General features: G+C 51.3%; 3 protein-coding genes across 3 annotated transcripts; all 3 read left to right on the top strand.

The window, feature by feature from the left end:
* The first annotated feature begins 1330 nt into the window (after positions 1-1330).
* cdipt (CDP-diacylglycerol--inositol 3-phosphatidyltransferase (phosphatidylinositol synthase)) lies at positions 1331-5293 on the top strand. Its single transcript, XM_056611002.1, has 6 exons — positions 1331-1540; positions 1835-1969; positions 2281-2434; positions 3739-3820; positions 4041-4122; positions 4286-5293. Exons 1-6 carry the CDS (start codon positions 1498-1500, stop codon positions 4423-4425), a joined length of 636 nt encoding a protein of 211 aa, XP_056466977.1. The 5' UTR covers positions 1331-1497; the 3' UTR covers positions 4426-5293.
* A 299-nt stretch (positions 5294-5592) lies between these two features.
* LOC130405332 (myc-associated zinc finger protein-like) lies at positions 5593-10212 on the top strand. Its single transcript, XM_056610391.1, has 7 exons — positions 5593-6180; positions 6542-6680; positions 7570-7895; positions 8156-8421; positions 8654-8717; positions 9120-9291; positions 9836-10212. The coding sequence occupies exons 1-7, from the start codon at positions 6148-6150 to the stop codon at positions 10198-10200; spliced, it is 1365 nt and encodes a 454-aa protein (XP_056466366.1). The 5' UTR covers positions 5593-6147; the 3' UTR covers positions 10201-10212.
* Positions 10213-11205: 993 nt separating this feature from the next.
* On the top strand, positions 11206-19821 carry nlk1 (nemo-like kinase, type 1). The gene is made up of 11 exons (XM_056610346.1): positions 11206-12402; positions 12566-12695; positions 13468-13523; positions 13859-13965; positions 14936-15021; positions 15201-15410; positions 15780-15881; positions 16055-16141; positions 16777-16975; positions 17458-17551; positions 17701-19821. Exons 1-11 carry the CDS (start codon positions 12095-12097, stop codon positions 17747-17749), a joined length of 1428 nt encoding a protein of 475 aa, XP_056466321.1. The 5' UTR covers positions 11206-12094; the 3' UTR covers positions 17750-19821.
* Positions 19822-20231: the final 410 nt, after the last annotated feature.

Below are 20231 nucleotides of genomic sequence, written 5' to 3'. Positions count from 1 at the left end.
TCAGCTGATGTCCGGCCCGGGCGTCATGGCGACGGGGGACGTCCTTAGATGTACAGAAACGTGAAAAAAAATACTTTTGGAGAAAATAAAAGAGGAAGTGCATCGATTTGTCCTGACTGTTGATTCTGCTTTAAAGAGCTGTGATGTCACCGCTGTGCTGTAAATATTAAAAAATTAGACCTTAAATTAGAGACCACAGATCTACCACCGACAGATCTAGAGTTGGGGAGAATAGATCCGCGCTCTACGGATCTAGAAGATAACATAACTTAAAGCTATTTCTGAACATCATTCACATTAAGGTGATCAGAATAAGTGATCATCTTGATCAAGGAGGAGTCCTCTCGGTGTGTGATAGGACAGCGTCCAGGCCAACTGTGGTTAAGGTACCTGTACACCAGATAAGATAAGATTGTACTGTATAACTGTTCAATGTGGGGGACAGAGTTTAGCAGGGCCATATAGCCTCGTTGGCTCTGAAGTAGAGCGCCTGGTAGGTGCAGCTCAGTCATAAACGAGGTGAGCTTCACACACCCGTCATACTGTTCCGTAACAGCAGGGTAGTATTGCGTAAAACGTGTAACAAAAGGACAAATACATTCCGCGTTGCAAATATATATAAAATACCTTAATCTAATAATTGCATGGTTATTTAGTTATAATTAAAAACATCATTAAACCAGAGGTACCCAGATATGGAGCAAAGAGATCTCATTTGGTAAGAACTATAAGGAGTTAAAGAGTTGGGCCCTAAGCCCCCGAGAGCCGAAGACTTTAATGTCCTCGATAATTAGAGGAAGTATTAATAAGCTGCCGTCCAAGGTCGAGTCTTCATCTCCTCAAGAAGAGGAGCGGATATTATTAATGATATCCAGATGGATTTAGATATACTATTAATACATATTAAGGTACCAAAAGATACCGAGAATGATTTGCTTTGCTACCACTGCCTGTTTCACCGACAGTATCACCGACGGTTTTCCACTGACTTCGCTTTTCTGTTTCAAATATGTTTTTATGATGTGTTTTAGGACAATTTCGTTATGTTGAACCTAAACCGATAAGTCCTCCTGTCGATCCATGATATAATATGATTAACACTCTATTGTCTGCAACAAAAGAGAATTACTAATGACTGAAAGCTTTAGTAAAATATATCATCTAAAACCAACGCGTAAATCCTATAAAAAATAATGATTTTTGAATACATGGATTAATATCTCTCTATACATATATTTTTTGCAATTCATATTTCTTCCGTCAGAAGCTCGTTGGTGTGTGTGGGCGGGTCTTCCCGTCATCACAAACGTCTCGTCCAACCGGATTTGACCGGAAGTCTGTCGTCACTCGTCGGAAACTGACATTTCCTGTGTGAGAGACGCAAAAAGCGGCGACAAAACCAACCAGTTTAATCCGTTTACTAGTTTAAATTATTGTTCGCTTGTTTGCAGTTTATTATTCGTCTTATTATTCGTTTTATTGCTGTATTGAGAGAAGATGGCGGAAGACAATATCTTCCTCTTCGTTCCGAATCTGATCGGTAAGTAATCCACTGTATGAGGAGCTGAGTTGGTGCTGAAATAACTAAGTTAACCTCCTCTCCTCCTTCTCCCTCCTGCTCCTCTTTCCTCCTCCATCCCGCTTTCCTCCTGTTCTCCTCTCTCCCCCTGTTCTTCTGTTCAACTGTTCTCTCTCCCCCTCTCCTCTCCTCATATCCTCTCTCCTTTCCTCTCTCTCCCCCTCTCCTCTCTCCTTTCCTCCCCTCCCCTCTACTCTCTCTACCCCTATCCTCTCCCCCTCTTCTCTCCTTCTCTCCTCTCCTACTTTCCTCCAGGGTATGCCCGTATCGTGCTGGCCCTCCTCTCCTTCGCTCTGATGCCGTGTTGTCCGCTCCCGGCGGTGTTCTGCTACCTCCTCAGTGCCCTCCTGGACGCCTTCGATGGCCACGCCGCACGCGCCCTCAACCAAAGTGAGCTCTGTACCCCCCCCCCCCCCCCCCCGACAACCAGTGTAGGGCGAGGGCTGGGGCTCCAGGTAGGGCAAGGGGGCGAGGGGGCTCCAGGTAGGGCTAGCGGAGTCTAGGGGTCTCCAGGTTGACTGTGAACGTTGGGGATTGAACCCGGAAACTCAGCCGGTAGTCTTCCTGACCACTGCTTTAATTTCCTATCTGTGTTATAGGTGTTGTTCCAAATGAATATTCCTGACTGTATTTGAGTCATATTTTCATTTTGTCACCCATGTTTATGCTGATGCTCATTGTCCTTCCTGTAACCTTGACAGGCACTAAGTTCGGTGCGATGCTGGACATGCTGACCGACCGCTGCGCCACCATGTGTCTCCTGGTCAACCTGGCGCTGCTCTACCCCTCCTACACCTTCCTCTTCCAGATCAGCATGTGCCTCGACATCTCCAGCCACTGGCTGCACCTGCACAGGTAACACACACCTGCACAGGTAGCACACACCTGCACAGGTAGCACACACCTGCACAGGTAGCACACACCTGCACAGGTAACACACACCTGCACAGGTAACACACACCTGCACAGGTAACACACACCTGCACAGGTAACACACACCTGCACAGGTAACACACCTGCACAGTTAACACACTGCTGCACAGGTAGCACACAACTGCACAGGTAGCACACACCTGCACAGGTAGCACACACCTGCACAGGTAACACACCGCTGAACAGGTAACACACACCTGCACAGGTGTGTTCGGAACGCAGTGCCGCGCGACACTGTTTCAGACGGGACCCTTTTCAATGTTGAGCTAAACACGGATGGTACGACTACGACTTTCTTTATAGGTCCATGCGAGGCGTGGTATTTCAGGCCAACTGGTAAAAGTCTGTGTGTCACGGCTTTCAAACATATAAACCATAAAGCCTGTGGCGCCTCGAGACTCGGGACGGACTTGTCAACGCGCTGTGGCATCACTTACTTTGATTGAAGATCGGCAGGTTGTTGTGGGTGAACGTGAATGAACGTGTGTGTGTGTGTGTGCGTGTTGCTAGCGAATGTCATTTTAAAGTAACAAACAAACAAACTCAAAGCCGATGCATGCATCCAAACTTTCTGTTCAAAACCAAATAAACAAATAAAAAAAAGAGTCGTTATTCGCTTCAAATACTTTTTCTTTTCAAAAATTGGGAATTAATACAGCGCGGTACCGAGCGGTTGAAAAAAATGTTGGCATCTCCTGTGGCTGCCTTGCGCAACCGCGTTATATTATTTAATATGACTTTGGCAGTAATGTTGCGCCATGATGAATGCCTGCCTGCTTTCCGCGAGTAATTAATATTATTTGTAATTCTTTTTTTAAAAGATATTTATCAGTCACAGCACACACAGCAGACTCTTCGGGTAAGTCGAGTTATTTAATGCCAACCTTAAATCTTGCATATCAAGTAGGCTAGCAAACACCGTTGCCATTCAACTCAGTGTCCGCTGACTTTCTGCTTAATGTAAAACTCATAACAAGTCGGGCATGTATGCAAATGTGTGCAGTTTTGTTATTTTAAGGACCGGTTCGAGAACCGTTTTAGCACACGAACCGTTTGAAAAGTACAGAGTAGGCACCGGTATCGGATAGAACCCAAACGATACCCAACCCTAGGTGAGACTCACCTGTGTAAGTGAGACATGCCTGTATAGGTGGGTCGGCCCGGTTGGAGGTTGTGTTCATAAGACCAGAGGATTGTTGAGATGTTGAGATGTTGTGTTTCATCAGCTCCATGATGAAGGGTTCCACAAGCCACAAGATGATTGACCTGTCTGGGAACCCGGCCCTCAGACTCTACTACACCTCCAAGGTCCGTATACACTCAGTACTAACTCAGTTCGCACAGACCTCAGACTTTACAAGTCTCTATGCTTCTCTAAAGCAAGGCTAATAGTCTGCTCCTCTCTCCAGAGCAGTGAGTCTGCTCCTCTCTCTAGAGCAGTGAGTCTGCTCCTCTCTCTAGAGCAGTGAGTCTGCTCCTCTCTCTAGAGCAGTGAGTCTAGCTTCCCTTAACCCCTGTCTCCCTCCAGCCGGTGCTGTTCGTCATGTGTATGGGCAACGAGATGTTCTTCTGCCTACTCTACCTCCTCTACCACACCCCAGAACCAGCAGGTAGGATCTACTGGCTCACTAGAGTCCACTAGTGTCTCTATTATACTGCTAGGTCTACTGTTGTACTAGAGTGTGTGTGTGACTATATATGATGTGTTGTCTGCAGTGTGGAGGCAGGTCCTGGAAGGTGTGTGTATATCTCTGTGTGATGTGTTCCCCTCAGTGTGGATGCTGGTCCTAGAAGGTGTGTGCGGGATCATCTGCCTCCTGAAGTCAGGGATCAGCGTTCTGCATCTGATCACCGCCGCCCAGAACATGGTCGCCCTGGACGCTGCTGAGAGACAGGCCGTCAAGGACCAATGAGAGACGAGGAGGGGGCGTGGCTAGATGGGGGCTGGGGTCATAGAAGTGTGTGTGTGTGTGTGTGTGTGTGTGTGTGTGTGTGTGTGTGTGTGTGTGTGTGTGTGTGTGTGTGTGTGTGTGTGTGTGTGTGTGTGTGTGTGTGTGTGTGTGTGTGTGTGTGTGGGAGAAAATAAAGTATCCATTCAGATGTATAGATGTACTGCCTGTGCTCCTTCTGGTCCTCAGCTTGAAGACACAGCGTTAATATTGTAGCGCCGGGGTTATGTTTGTTGTGTTGTTATACGACTGCTATTGGTTGATGTGTTCCCATCATGCTTTGTGGTGCGGAAGTTAGGGTCAAGAAGACGGTTGAGCTTTGTTGTGGTTACGGGGTGCTCGTTGAGCTTTGTTGTGGTTAAGGGGGTACTCTGGGATTCAATGAAGTCACTGAAAGAATATAGCACACCTCTGCTTTTGCCATATTCGCCACAATATTATTATGTTATGTTATTGTTATGTTATAAAGAGTGATGTGCTGTTAGGATCAGCTTGAAGAGTAGAGAGAACCATAGTTGTTATATTATATATAGTAATGTGCTGTACTTCCACTTTCAAATGTTTCCTTTCCATGCCAAACTGAAGGTGTTTGAGTGACAGAGTGTCATCATTAAAGATAACAGACCGTAACCATAACAACAGTTCAATTAGACTGTTCTGTAAAATGCTTTGGAAATGTTTTAGGATAGCGGGTTATGTTGTTATTTTAATGTGTTCACATGCATAATAAAGCCTCAACGCGTGACGGCTCCGTGTTGTTATCAACACATGTGTCGTCACTGATCCAGCTGTTGCTCTGGCGCGCGTCCTCAGCTTTAATACGCGGGCGGACGCGGTATGTTAAAGCTGCGCCGCACCGACGAGCGGTCTGCGTGATAAGGGGAGCGGGTCGTTAGCGGTGCGGCAGAACGGGTCGCGGCGGGGAAACGGCGCCCGGTTTGATTTGGTTTCGAGCTCCTCGGGAATGTGAATATCTGTCGGCCAACGAGGAGGAGGAGGCGGGGGCGGCGCGGCGGCGACGCGGCAGGGACGCGGTGCGGCACAAGAGGAGGAGGAGGAGGCGCACCAAATACTTTCCCTTTAAACGAGGGGGACCGCGGCGGGGGAACCGGAGGGGGAGAGAGGAGAAGAGATAAAAAAAGAAAAGGAAGAAAGACAGTGAGGGTGGGAGGGAGAGCGAGAATTAAAAAAAAAATAGAAAGATGTCACCCTTTCGATTGAAACGGCGAGGCGGAGCCACGGATCACGCCCGACGAGGAGGTCTCTAGTTGGGGGACAAGGTTTACGCAATACCGAGGCTTTGGATCCATCGTCTCGGCCTTTTGGAGCTATCGCAATAAAAGACTGGTTTCCCCAACGCTGCTGATGAGCATGATTACATTTTAATTGCATAATTTAATCGTTTTTCCATTGTCATCTTATTTTGCATGCATCACGTGATCTTTGTTCAGAATAGGTTTATATTAAGACACCGATATAACCGACTGTAGACATCACATTAAGAACAGAAAGTAGAAGACATTCCAATCAGATTCATCTGGTTTTACTAACACGTCCCCCTAGAACCACATAGGACCGAGGTACTAAGGTCCTGCGGTCCTTAGCCTCTACCTCCATGTTCTCTCATCCGTCTGCGCTCCCTCACCGACACTGATTGGTTTATCGACCCGCCCGGACACACCTGCCATGGATACCTCCTGGAGTAACTTCCTGTTCCAGGTAAGCCCCGATGTCCGGTCTGTGATCCGGGAGGGAGGGGGGTCTGACGGGAGGGAGGGAGGGAGGGAGGGAGGGAGGAGATCAGGATGGAGGGGAGCCCAACTCCCTTCCCCAACGCTGTAGGAGACAGGATTTTATAACATAACATTTGGGATTAATAAAGTTAAATAATACACTAATTATTTAACACTAATAATAGTCAAAAGGTGGGATTAACTATATTATTCTACGCACTCATCATCAGTGAAGGATTAACTAGGTTTTATAAAAGTCATAATATATAGTTATATACTATACAACAAGTTTAGTATCTAAAATGTAATTATAATATAATATGATGTTCCTCTCCTGTTTTACTCAGACGCCTGCCGCTCAGAGCCAATCAGAAGCAGACATGCTGCCCGAGCTCAGTGGCTCCAACCCCAGTCCCCATGACGACCACCTGGCCCCGCCCCCCTCCACGGTGGACACGGCGGCCCTCAGCGAGGACCCCCCCGCAGGTAGGCCAGGGAGACAGACAGGTCATGTAGGGCTAGACAAGTCATTCAAGCTGGGGTAAGATCTAGACATCCACACTAACATCCATGACCGCACCACGTCCACTAGTGAACCGTGTAGACCGTGTGGTTTAGCCTCCCTGGACCTCTAGGTAGGGGGGCAGCGTCATAGGAGACTGGGCTTTGAGTCAACATCACTACAGAGCACTTCTGGAAAACAGCAAACTCCCCAAATGCCAGAAATGTTGAGTCCTGTTGAGACTGAGGCTGGAGGGAGGAGTCAGGTATCATAAGGGAGGAGTCAGGTATCATGGGGGAGGAGTCAGGTATCATGGAGGAGGAGTCACGTCTCATAGGGGAGGAGTCAGGTCTCTTTAGGGAGGACTCACATCTCATCAGACAGGAGACACGTCTCATAGGGGAGGAGTCAGGTCTCATAGGGGAGGAGTCAGGTCTCATCTGGGAGGAGTCACGTCTCATAGGCATAGGGGAGTAGTCACGTCTCATCTGGGAGGAGTCACGTCTCATAGGGGAGGAGTCGTGTCCAACATTGAATCATGCCAGTTTCATTCCAAGTGTTCCAGGGCTCCGTGGCTGCAGAGAGGAGGTCACTAAAGTCTCCCACATACCAAATAAGGATTCTGCTGCTGGTTCAGACTATCTCCCCGGAGGCGTGACTCGTAACATGATGTTGACAGACTAAATAGTTCTGAGTTACTAAGAAGAGATTTGCTGTATACGTCCGTCAGCCAGAAACACTCTAATAGCACACATTTCTTTCTGTCTCTTCCCCCCCTCCCCCTCCCCCTTCTATGTCTCTCTCTCTCCCTCCCCCCCCCCCTCTCTCTCTCTCTCCCCCCCCCCCCCCCCCCCCACTTCTCTCTCTCTCCAGTCAAGCCTCTCTCCAAGGTCGGCCGCCCGGCCCACATCTGTGCGACCTGCAGCAAGCAGTTCAAGAACAGCTACAACCTGCGGCGACACCAGTCCGTCCACACGGGCGTCCGCATGAAGGACCGCGCCGCCCGGGAGAAGGGGGCGGTGCCGCTGTCCCTGCTCCACCTCACCCTGCCCCCCCCCCCCGCCCCAGAGCCCCTCCCGTCGCGCTCCAACCAGCAGGCGCAACCCCTCGCCGTGTCCGTCGCCCCGGCAACCGTAACCATGGCAGCACCGCCTCAACCCATCCAGGCCGCCCTGGTGGTGGTGGGAGCCTTGGAACAGGTGTGTGCAGCGTTCAGATCAGATCCATGGCCTTAAGGCGCAGGTAAGGGTCAGGACATCGGGCTCCAGCAGGCCTACTGATAGACTATACACAGTGGGTTTGGAGCCGAGTGCTTTTGTGCTGGGTGTGTGTCTTACTCTAGACTGCACCTTAACATGGATCCATCCAATGTCTGGTGTGATTGTTGTCCTGATCCTCTCTTTGGATGGAGGCTGTTTTTCGGCCATACACTTGAGTTATTTTTGTTTGTATTTCTCAGATTTCCCCGGGTCCCCCTCGCAGCGTGACCGCGGTGGCCAGCCAGGTGAGGAAGAACCACGCTTGCGAGGCGTGCGGGAAGGCCTTCCGTGACGTGTACCACCTGAACCGCCACCGCCTCTCCCACTCGGACGAGAAGCCGTACTCCTGCCCCGTGTGCCAGCAGCGCTTCAAGAGGAAGGACCGCATGTCCTACCACGTCCGCTCACACCAGGGGGGCGTGGAGAAGCCTTACATCTGCCCCCACTGCGCCAAGGCCTTCTCCAGGTAGAGCCCACAGCACCCCCTGCTTGCCTGGAGGACACGCCCTTATGTACGACAAGACAAGAAAGTAACAGCTCTCAGCCAAGTTAATTTACAGTTATTAGAATATACTTCCTCAAAGCTAACTGCACTGTTCACCTTGCACCCTAAGCTGCTAGCTTAAACCACACCACAGCCAACTCTAAATGTAACTCTCAGAGCATTCAAATCCTTTGGGATGTTCTGTTTCCTGCAGACCCGACCACCTCAACAGCCACGTCAGACAAGTTCACTCCACGGAGAGACCCTTCAAGTGCACAGTAAACGTCTGTGCATCCGCCTCACTTTCTGTCTGTCTGTCTGTCTGTCTGTCTGTCTGTCTGTCTGTCTGTCTGTCTGTCTGTCTGTCTGTCTGTCTGTCTGTCTGTCTGTCTGTCTGTCTGTCTGTCTGTCTGTATTGTTGTAGTAGTGTAGCATTGTTGCAGTAGTATTGTAGTAGTGTTGTAGTAGTGTTTTAGTGTTATTGTAGTAGTGTTGTAGTAGTAGTGTAGCAGTGTTGTAGTAGTACTGCAGGGCTCCTCTGAACCCGTGTGTCTGTGCAGACGTGCTCCTCTTTTGTAGTGGTAGTGCAGTGTTGCAGTAGTGTTGTAGTAGTAGTGTAGTAGTAGTATTAGTGTTGTAGTAGTACTGCAGGGCTCCTCTGAACCCGTGTGTCTGTGCAGACGTGCTCCTCTGCGTTCGCGACCCGCGACCGGCTGCGCGCTCACCTGATCCGCCACGAGGAGAAGGTCCCCTGCCACATCTGTGGGAAGCTGCTGTCCGCCGCCTACATCACCGACCACATGAGGGTCCACAACCAATCGCAGCACCACGCCTGCCACCTCTGCAATCGCAGTATGTCCAACTGTAACCATGGCAACCACACAGCAGAGAGAGCGTGAGAGGAGAGAGACCAGGCAGTGTCATGGTCTCTCTCCCTCTCCCTCTCTCTCTTTCTCTCTCTCTCTCTCTCTCTCCCTCTCCCCCTCTCTCTCTCTCTCTCTCTCTCTCTCTCTCTCTCTCTCTCTCTCTCTCTCTCTCTCTCTCTCCCTCTCCCCCTCTCTCTCTCTCCCTCTCTCTCTCTCTCTTTCTCTCTCTCTCTCTCTCTCTCTCTCTCTCTCTCTCTCTCCCTCTCTCTCTCTCTCTCTCTCTCTCTCTCCCTCTCCCCCTCTCTCTCTCTCTCTCTCTCTCTCTCTCTCTCTCTCTCTCTCTCTCTCTCTCTCTCCCTCTCCCCCTCTCTCTCTCTCTCTCTCTCTCTCTCTCTCTCTCTCTCTCTCTCTCTCTCTCTCTCTCTCTCTCTCCATTCATGTGAGGAGAGCTCCCTGAGCCTCACCTAGGCCAGGTGAGGGTAGGCCAGGTGGAAGGTGTGCCCAGGTGAAGGTTCTCTGTGTGTCCCCAGGCTTCACCACCCTCACCTACCTGCGGGTCCACGCCCAGAAGCACCACGGCCAGGAGTGGAAGGAGAGCGGGGGGGTCCGGGGGGGGGCCGTCCTGCTCTGCCAGCTGTGCGGGGTCCAGTGCAAGACGGCCACGCAGCTCCAGGGTCACATGGGCACCCACGCCGCCCCGCCCCCCACCACCTCCTCCCCCTCCTCCAGCACCGGAGGCGGGGCCATGGGGGGCGGGGCCGGCATGTCGGTCGCGGTAACCAGCGGCAACAGCGTGGCCCTGCTGGTCAGCGACTGCTCCTCCATCAACACCTCCAGCATCAACACCTCCTCCATCAACACCTCCAGCATCAACACCTCCTCCACCCACAGCTAGCGGCGCCGAAGGAGCAGGAGAAGCAGGAGGAGCAGTCGGAGGAGGAGGAGGAGGAGGAGGAGGAGGAGGAGGAGGAGGAGGAGGAGGAGGAGCAGGGAGCGGCCGTCGTCCACCCCTCTGGGCTGAGATTACTTTTGTTTGTTTGTCCTGCCGGCACGGCCACGTGGGCGTGTCCCGTTTCCATGGAGACAACAGTATTGACACACACACCGTTACCATCCACACATGTTCCATGATGAACTCATGAATCTTTTGTTTGTTTCAGGGCTGGTCACTCCTTGTTTTTATTATCTTTTGGCCTAATATTTCTGTTAAAATATGTAATAAACAGGGAGGTACTAAATGTTAATTTCTTTGTTACTCTGCTACCAATGTGGCAACAAACCAGTTCCAAACCTTCTTCCTCTGCATCTTCCTCCAACATGAAGGACCAATCTACTCCAGTATCTACCACATGGGTTATCGTGTAAATAAACATTTTTATAAGGCTACGATCATGAAGTGTATATTCTCCCGGACATCGAATGTGCTCGGTAGAATCAGACGGTCTTCGTTGTGGACGTTCATGTCGTATGTGAGCTACCTTGTGGATATTTTCTCTATCTGTGCTGCTTATATTGAGTGTATTTGATGCATAGTGCATAGCACCGTACTACTGTATTAAAAGGCAGTAAAAAATGCATTTATGGGTCTTATTGAGTCTTATTGACAGATAATAAATGAATTAATATAACGTTAGTCAGAGTTGTATATGGAAAGTGAAGGAAATGAGATGCAATGTAAAAAAAAAAGAAAAATACATGGATTTTAAATTAAGGAGCCTATATGCAATATAGAAATTAAAACAGATTTTTTTTTTTTTCTAAATAGATAGATTTTAGATCAAACTTAGTAATTAAAAAGTGATTAGGCCAATGAGGCCAACAAAGTAAAAATGCCATATCGATAATCATGATTGATTCCAATTGCTTGTGGCTGTTTACCCCAACCCTCCCCCAACGGGGGGCTCCTCCCCCTCCTGCCGTCCGTCGCTCTCCATGCCCGGCCATCTACTGCTCCATACCCGGCCCATCTTGCTCTCCATACCCGGCGCATCTGACACTACATGCCCGCGCTTCTTGTCCACATCAAACCTGGATTAAACGGACCCGTTTTCTTTATACTTGGTTGGAAAGAAAGCCGGACTCGAGTGGTTATGACGACATGGATGCCAGCTAGTGAACTCAGCTAAGCTAACTGGATCAGAGCTGTTAGCAGGAAGCTAACGCTATCTGCAGGATTAACCACCGGCTGGAAACTTTGGCTTTTTGTTCCTGTTTCGCACATCAGAATACTTTTTTTTTGAGCCGCCACCCCAGAAGAAACGAGGCCGGTGGTTCGTGATGTCCGGGGCTGTATGGGTCGAGGCAGGGAGAGAGTTGCAGAGATATAGGTCACGATAGACGGCCGGCGGCGGCTTTATGGGTCACAGCTACAGCTTAGCTCCATGCTAACAGCTGGTTAGCATCATAGCTGGTAAGGACCCCGACCACAACACAGCAGCAAAACAGAAGGCATTTTGGATCTAAGTCAATCAAAGTTGTTTTAAGTCCCTAACGGTGGTTCAGCGGGACCCAGCCGAGCAGCGGCCGGTAATCCAGGCTCCTCATCTGTTTTTAACCTGAGCCAGCATCGACCCACTGGTCCCCAGAGTCCGACCGCCTCCACTTTCTTTATCCCGTTCATTATTTGACGATAAACGATGCTGGACATAACGTCTGACCTTTGCATAAGCAAACAAAACTGATCATCCTCGTCATGCATGTGGAAGCAATCGGTTGCATTAGTCGCCAGTAGCCGGGAATAGGTCGGGGTGGTCTGCGAAGAAGCTGAGTTCGGGGGTCCAGAGGTGAGCATGGCCTTCCACGGGGCAGGTCGACAGGCGGTCTGTGGAAACCTGTTCCCTGGCTCTGAACTGGGCCACAAGTACTTCTGCGTTAACACTTCTACTGGAACCCCGTCTACCGGCCTCAGCGCCACGCCGTGCCTGACGGGACCCACGGCCCCTGCGGGGACGCCTCGTCACCCGACGTCTCTTGGTGGAAGCACGGGTGGTGGGGCGGCGGTACCGCAGCCCTACAGCAACCCGGCCAGCGAGGTGCCAAGCCCGGCGGAAATGGAGCCGGATCGGCCCATCGGCTATGGGGCCTTCGGTGTTGTCTGGTAAACTCGTTTTCTTTTAGTTTTTCGTTTTTTTTGTGTTATATACCTCATAAACTAAATGTGCCAATATTTAAATCAACATTTCCCCCTCCTAAGTGATTCTTTGATTGGTACAACATCGCCGCGGACCCGAGTGTTAACTTGTGTCTGCTCGCCCGACTAGGTCGGTCACGGACCCGCGCGACGGCCGCAAGGTGGCGCTGAAGAAGATGCCGAACGTATTCCAGAACCTGGTGTCATGCAAGAGGGTCTTCAGAGAGCTGCGCATGCTCTGCTTCTTCAAACACGACAATGTAAGTCTCCACAACCCCGACATCACCCACCATCATCACGAGGCCATGTAATGTTGTAACAATGTAATCAATGCACCCATCTCCAGGCTTTAGAGGCCAAATACGTAGATAAACCTGACTCTAGCCCCCCCACAACGGGCCAGAAGGAACTCCTACTGTGGGTTCCCTCCGACCAGGGAAGGATAGGACTACAATGGCGGCCTGATTTACACATAGTAGTATAAAACAATGTTAAAATAATTTGTAATGAGTCGTTTACAGTGATGGGGGGGGGGTCCTCCTGTTGAGACAAGCCAGGTGGACAGGCAGATCGTAGGATGCCTCTGGTGTAGCAGCTTCTGTTGAGCCGTCGGTAGATTTCAGACGACCCGTCTCTTAATTGCAGTCAGGCCAGATTCAGCCTTCTGGGTCTGGGAGGAGTCATGTGTCCCAGTAGGACGTAGGGAAGGATGTAAGGAAGGAGAAGCAGTGAGAGCAGAGGACCAAAGAGCCACGCTGAGGGGGTCAGATTTAGAATCTGCAGAAAGAACAGCGTGTTCTATTTGAGAAATAAGATATAAACCTGACCATAACCCCTACATCACACCTCCATAACCCCTACATCACACCTCCATAGCCCCTACATCACACCTCCATAACCCTACCATGACCCCATCGTCCCACCGTCATTATTATGACCCAAGTAACCCAAACCTCACCCCGACCAACGAGAGATGGTGACCTGTCCCGGTGCATCATGGGAGCTGTAGTCTGAGTGTCTCTGTCTCCTCAGGTTCTGTCTGCGCTGGACATCCTGCAGCCGCCACAGATCGACTGCTTCGAGGAGATGTATCCTTCACTACCTCGCTCTACTGCGCTCTCTCTCTGTTCGCTGACCTCTCTCTACCGCTCTCTCTCTCTCTGCACTCTGACCTCTCTCTACCGCTCTCTCTTTCTGCACTCTGACCTCGCTCTACCGCTCTCTCTCTCTCTGCACTCTGACCTCTCTCTACCGCTCTCTCTCTCTCTGCAAGCTGACCTCCAATTGTTGTCCCTGAGTGTGTAGTACAGTGTGCACCTTGACAATGTGTTGTGTGTGTAGCAAAGTGTAGTACAGTGTGTACCTTGACTGTGTGTTGTGTGTAGCGGTGTGTAGTACAGTGTGTACCTTGACGGGCTGGTAGATACGTCATCACAGAGCTGATGCAGAGCGACCTCCACAAGGTCATCGTGTCTCCTCAGCCGCTCACCACCGACCACATCAAGGTCTTCCTCTACCAGATCCTCAGAGGTAGGCCTCCTCCTCCTCCTCCTCCTGCTCCTCCTGCTCCTCCTCCTCCTCCTCCTCGCTCCCCTAGCTCCTCCTCGCTCCCCTAGCTCCTCCTCCTCCTCCTCGCTCCCCTAGCTCCTCCTCCTCCTAGCTCCTCCTCCTCGTTCCCCTAGCTCCTCCTTCTCCTCGCTCCCCTAGCTCCTCCTCCTCCTCCTCGCTCCCCTAGCTCCTCCTCCTCCTCGCTCCCCTAGCTCCTCCTCCTCCTCCTCGCTCCCCTAGCTCCTCCTCCTCCTAGCTCCTCCTCCTCGTTCCCCTAGCTCCTCCTCCTCCTCGCTCCCCTAGCTCCTCCTCCTCCTCCTCGCTCCCCTAGCTCCTCCTCCTCGCTCCCCTAGCTCCTTCTCCTCCTCGTTCCCCTAGCTTCTCCACCTCCTACCGACTCCCCCGCCTCCTCCTCGCTCCTATCAACACCTTGAGTATTTTAGCACAAATGAATCTCATACTGAGTAACTTAACATTAATGATCTCATGATCTCAATGATCTCATCTCATCTCATATTGTGTCAATAACAACACTCATCAAACTGAGTATTGTGTCAATATCAATACTCATCATACTGAGTCTTCTGTCAATAACAATACTCATCATTCTGAGTATTGTGTCAATAACAATACTCATCTCATACTGAGTATTGTGTCAATAATAATACTCATCATACTGAGTATTGTGTCAATAACAATACTCATCATACTGAGTATTGTGTCAATAACAATACTCATCATACTGAGTATTGTGTCAATAACAATACTCATCATACTGAGTATTGTGTCAATAACAACACTCATCATACTGAGTATTGTGTTAATAACAACACTCATCATACTGAGTATTGTGTTAATAACAACACTCATCATACTGAGTATTGTGTCAATAACAACACATCATACTGTGTATTGTGTGAATAGCTCCTCACATACCCTCCTCACCCCCCAGGGCTGAAGTACCTCCACTCTGCTGGGATCCTCCACAGAGACATCAAACCTGGCAACCTGCTGGTCAACTCCAACTGTCTGCTCAAGGTAGCCCAACCTGGCAACCCGCCCTGTGTTTTATGATAGGTTGACCAAACCTGGGTTCACGTCACCGCCCGCCCTAAAACATTAAACGATACAAAATCATGGATCAGTTCACATCGTACCTTGTTGTTGTTGTCATGTTGACTGACGGCTCCGGCTCCGCCCCCCCCCCTCCCCTCCAGATCTGTGACTTTGGCCTGGCCCGCGTGGAGGAGCCCGACCCCTCGCGTCACATGACCCAGGAGGTGGTGACCCAGTACTACCGCGCCCCCGAGGTGCTGATGGGTAGCCGCCACTACGGCTCGGCCATCGACGTCTGGTCCGTGGGCTGCATCTTCGCCGAGCTGCTGGGCCGACGCATCCTATTCCAGGCCCAGAGCCCCATCCAGCAGGTGTGTGTGTGTGTGTGTGTGTGTGTGTGTGTGTGTGTGTGTGTGTGTGTGTGTGTGTGTGTGTGTGTGTGTGTGTGTGTGTGTGTGTGTGTGTGTGTGTGTGTGTGTGTGTGTGTGTTAAATAAAACAGTATAGGTCCTAGTGCTCCTCCTCCTTTACTGCGCTGTGCTTCCTGTTGACCGCGCTGTGCTTCCTGTTGACTTTGCTTCCTGTTGACTGCGCTGTGCTTCCTGTTGACCACGCTGTGCTTGCTTCCTGTTGACCATGCTGTGCTTCCTGTTGACCATGCTGTGCTTCCTGTTGAGGTCCCTGTACTTCCTGTTGACCACGCTGTGCCTCCTGTTGACCGCGCTGTGCTTCCTGTTCCAGCTGGACCTGATCACAGACCTGCTGGGGACCCCGCCCCTCTCCGCCATGGCCTCGGCCTGCGAGGGCGCCCGCGCCCACATCCTGAGAGGCCCCCACAAACCGGTAAGCCCCCCCCCCCCCCCCCCCGTGACCCTCATAAACCGGTACGACCTGTGACCCCGCCCTCCTGATAGTAACCAGGCCAGCCGTGACACAGAGTCACGGCTGGTCTGCTGGGGGGCGAGGGAACACGGGAGAGAGCACCTTCTGACCCCCGACCTCTGCCCTGACCGCAGCCCTCCCTGTCGGTGCTCTACATGCTGTCGGACGCGGCCACGCACGAGGCCGTGCACCTGCTCTGCCGCATGCTGGTGTTCGACCCGGTGAGGCTCCACATCACCTCACTGCTCCATCACCTCACTGCTCCATCACCTCACTGCTCCATCACCTCACTGCTCCATCACCTCACTGCTCCTTCACCTCACTGCTCCATCACCTCACTGCTCCATCACCTCACTGCTCCATCACCTCACTGCTCCATCACCTCACTGCTCCATCACCTCACTGCTCCATCACCTCACTGCTCCATCACCTCAACTCCTCCATCACCTGTACCTCACTGCCTCCATCACCTGTACCTCACTCCTCCATCACCTCACTCCTCCATCACCTGTACCTCACTCCTCTATCACCTACCTCACTCCTCCATCACCTGTACCTCACTCCTCTATCACCTCACTCCTCCATCACCTGTACCTCACTCCTCCATCCACCTCACTCCTCCATCCACCTCACTCCTCCATCCACCTCACTCCTCCATCCACCTCACTCCTCCATCCACCTCACTCCTCCATCCACCTCACTCCTCCATCCACCTCACTCCTCCATCACCTCACTCCTCCATCACCTCACTCCTCCATCACCTCACTCCATCCCCTCACTCCTCCATCACCTCACTCCTCCACCCCCTGTACCCTCCATGTCTCACCCGTTCTCTGTCTCTCCCTCCACCCTGCAGGCCAAGCGTATCTCCGGCAGCGACGCGCTGTCCCACCCCTACCTGGACGAGGGCCGGCTGCGCTACCACACCTGCATGTGCCAGTGCTGCTACTCGGTGCCCAGCGGCCGCGTCTACACCCGCGACTTCGAGCCGCCCGCCGAGCGACCCTTCAGCCACAGCTACGAGAACAGCCTGCTGTCCGTCTGGCAGGGCAAAGGTACCCGCGGCGGCCTAGCGCCTAGCTAGGGCAGATCAGACTTTACCATGACGGTTAGCAAGGTTAGCTGATACTTTAGCCTGGCGGTTAGCAAGGTTAGCCGAAGACTTTAGCCTGGCGGTTAGCAAGGTTAGCTGAGGCTTTAGCATGGCGTTTAGCAAGGTTAGCTGAGGCTTTAGCGCGGTGGTTAGATGAGACCTCAGCCTAGCGGTAAGCAAGGTTAGCTGAGAGGTTAGCATGGCGGTTAGCAAGGTTTGCTGAGACGTTAGCATGGTGGTTAGCAAGGTTAGCTGAGACTTTAGCATGGCGGTTAGCAAGGTTAGCTGAGACTTTAGCCTGGCGGTTAGCAAGGTTAGCTGAGGCTTTAGCGCGGCGGTTAGATGAGACCTCAGCCTAGCGGTTAGCAAGGTTAGCTGAGCCATGCGGGTAAGGTTATTAGCTGGTAGCCTAGCGGTGGCTAACGGCGCTGCTCTCTCCCGTAGAGCTGATCCACCGCTTCATCACGGAGCACCAGCAGGGGAAGAGAGTCCCGCTCTGCATCAACCCCCAGAGCGCGGCCTTCAAGACCTTCATCAGGTGAGGAAGACCTCAACTCCTCTTCCTCCTCACCCCGCTCCACCTCAACTCCACCTCCTCCTCCCCCCGCCAGCCTGGAAGAGGGCCGACCTGCCAACATTCAGTTCAATATTTAACGTGTGTGTGTGTGTGTGTGTGTGTGTGTGCAGGTCGACGGCGTGGCACTCCTCCAAGGTGTCAAGGAAGGAGGAGAGATGAGGAGGGGCCGATACCGCCGGGGCTTCTGGGAAACCTCCATCAAACCGACACTGGAAAGAAGATGCAGACACACACACACACACAGACACACACACACACACACACACACACACACACACACACACACACACACACACACACACAGACAGTCCCCCCCACACACACACACCTGTAAGAAGGAGGTGCCCTGCTCCTCCTCCTCCTCCTCATGTTTAAACTGTAGTGTTTGTGGTGTTGAAGTCATTCCAGGGAGGAGCACTAGGACCCAGGAGGCGCTGCTCCTCCTCCTGCTCCCCCAGGAGGCGCACGAGGCATGCCCCGCCCCCACGCAGCACTGTGTTAGCCGCCCCATGTAGCAGAACGCCGCGCTCCTCCTCCACGCTCCTCCTCAACTCCCATCAGGGACCTCCCCCCCCCCCGCCCGCTGACGGATGCTACAGAGAGACCTGCTGGTGCATTGTGGGTAACGGTCTGTGGTCTGAACATTGTCTTTGAGACGTTGGCGCTAATGCCAGTGCTAAGCTAGGCTAGGCTAACAGAGGTCCTCCAGGTGTCCCTGCTGAACAGAGACCACCCCCTCGACTTCAGCCATGCCAAACGGGCTTTGTGATTGGCTGGAAGCGGCCAGGCAGGGCGTGGCTTAAGGTGTAGAGGGAAGGGTCTCAATAGACCATGCTTTTATTTAATTTATTGAGTGTGTGTGTGTGTGTGTGTGTGTGTGTGTCTGAAGAAGCAGGTAGAAGAGTGTAAACTATAGCCCACCCACCCCGGTCCACCACAGACCCACTAGACCCCCCCCCGGACCAGGACCCAGTGGACCAGTCCGTCTAAGGGAGGTTCTTGGCCCCGCTGTGTATTTCTAGCCTTTTGTATTTTCCCCGAGGCCCACCTCATCGTCCTCTGAGCCCTGACCTCCCTGGCTCATGAAGCCGAGCGTGACCGGGGCTACGGTTCGCCTTCCCACCACTAGGAGTGCTGTAGGGCTTGAGCTCTGTATAGCTGCATGTGTACCCCCCCCCCCCCCACCCCCGGAGCAGCGCTGTCCACATGGACGATACCATTCATGTTGTGGTCCTTTTTTATTTAATTATTCATCTTTTAGGAAATGATATTACTCTGGACCCGTTTTGTAAGTTTGATGTTTGATCCGTTTTGATTTTGAATTGGTAGTTGTGTTTTCAGAGGGTAAGCCCCGCCCCCCCTCACCTCTGCATTAGCTGTATTAGGATTAAGACATGACATCCCCGTGTGACATGATGCATCACTCCTGCTTGCTAGCTTCACCCCACAGCTCACAGCCAACAGCTCAACGTCACCGCAGCCATCACACTGCGATCATCACGCCTCAACACCTCTTCTAAACTACCAATACTTAGACGTCCACATCTAACATCTAACCTACTGGTGATCTGGAAGTTACGTCTTCTAAACTATTGGTTATCTGGAAGTTGCATCATATCCTACAAACTAAACTATTGCTTATTTCAGCCTCAAATTTCTTTCCTCTTCTCGGGTATAAAAAGAATCCTCTTGATATTTTGTTTTATGATATGAAACCGATGTTGTTTTAACGTTTTAGCAGCAGGATGTTTGACTTGTTCCCAACAAATACTTGAATTTCTTAAAAAACGATGTTTAGAATTTAAAGTAGTGGACCATGAATAAAACTAGACACTGGAATCTTTAATACCCACTTGTATGTCTTGATTTTCAAGTTTTCAGATTGTGTAAAATGCTATCGGTCGTCAGCTAATTTGTGAAGCTAACTACACGTAGTCCAATAGTTAAACAAACCTGGCTAATGCTAGTTGTCTAGGTAATGAAGCTAGTTAACAATAGATGGCTAGTTAAATAAGCAAGCTTATGGTAGTTAATGTTGGTCGCGTGACTGACGCATACACACATACAACCCCCTCTAAATCCTAATCGCTCTTTAAGTTCTCAGCAGGGGTGTCTGCTCCACCTGTCTGTCTCCTGTATTTTCTTGTCTCTCTCTCTGCCTGTCTTTCTGTAGATAAATCTGACAGGTAGACCAGCTGGCAGGTATTTACATGAAAGCCCAGCCAGCCCGCCTCTAGCCACCAAGCAGCCAATCAGAACACAAAAGACCTGAAAGCTTAAGGGTGCCATTCGAGGAGATGGCCACACCCCCTCTAAGCTGCTCACAAAAGAGAGACAGAAGCAGAGAGACAGACATAGAAGCAGAGAGACACACATAGAAACAGAGAGACACACATAGAAACAGAAAGACAGACATAGAAACAAAGACGGACGTATAGAAGAGTAGAGACAGACAGAGAGAGAGAGAGAGACATAGAAGCTGAGTGAGACAGACAGACATAGAGACAGGGACAAATAGAAGCAGGGTGAGAGACTGACAGAAGAGGAGAGAGACAGAGAGAGAGACAGACGTATATAGCAGCTGAGAGGCAGACAGCACTTTGGATGGAGAGATGAAGAGCCTGAAGTAGAGAGACAGACT

The sequence above is a fragment of the Gadus chalcogrammus genome, chromosome 2 (genome assembly GCF_026213295.1).
Source record: "Gadus chalcogrammus isolate NIFS_2021 chromosome 2, NIFS_Gcha_1.0, whole genome shotgun sequence".
NCBI lineage: Eukaryota > Metazoa > Chordata > Actinopteri > Gadiformes > Gadidae > Gadus > Gadus chalcogrammus.
The sequence above is the reverse complement of the archived record's forward strand: the minus strand, read 5'-3'. Positions and strand labels throughout refer to the sequence as shown.

Excerpts from the sequence above, each read along its gene's own strand:
- nlk1 (XM_056610346.1), top strand. The coding sequence starts at position 12,095 with ATGGCCTTCCACGGGGCAGGTCGACAGGCGGTCTGTGGAAACCTGTTC. Across the intron at positions 15,022-15,200 it reads ACTCCAACTGTCTGCTCAAG|ATCTGTGACTTTGGCCTGGC; the intron begins GTAGCCCAACCT and ends CCTCCCCTCCAG. Across the intron at positions 15,882-16,054 it reads TGAGAGGCCCCCACAAACCG|CCCTCCCTGTCGGTGCTCTA; the intron begins GTAAGCCCCCCC and ends CCCTGACCGCAG.
- LOC130405332 (XM_056610391.1), top strand. The coding sequence starts at position 6,148 with ATGGATACCTCCTGGAGTAACTTCCTGTTCCAG. Across the intron at positions 6,681-7,569 it reads CAGCGAGGACCCCCCCGCAG|TCAAGCCTCTCTCCAAGGTC; the intron begins GTAGGCCAGGGA and ends CTCTCTCTCCAG. Across the intron at positions 8,422-8,653 it reads TGCGCCAAGGCCTTCTCCAG|ACCCGACCACCTCAACAGCC; the intron begins GTAGAGCCCACA and ends TGTTTCCTGCAG.
- cdipt (XM_056611002.1), top strand. The coding sequence starts at position 1,498 with ATGGCGGAAGACAATATCTTCCTCTTCGTTCCGAATCTGATCG. Across the intron at positions 2,435-3,738 it reads CACTGGCTGCACCTGCACAG|CTCCATGATGAAGGGTTCCA; the intron begins GTAACACACACC and ends GTGTTTCATCAG. Across the intron at positions 3,821-4,040 it reads GACTCTACTACACCTCCAAG|CCGGTGCTGTTCGTCATGTG; the intron begins GTCCGTATACAC and ends GTCTCCCTCCAG.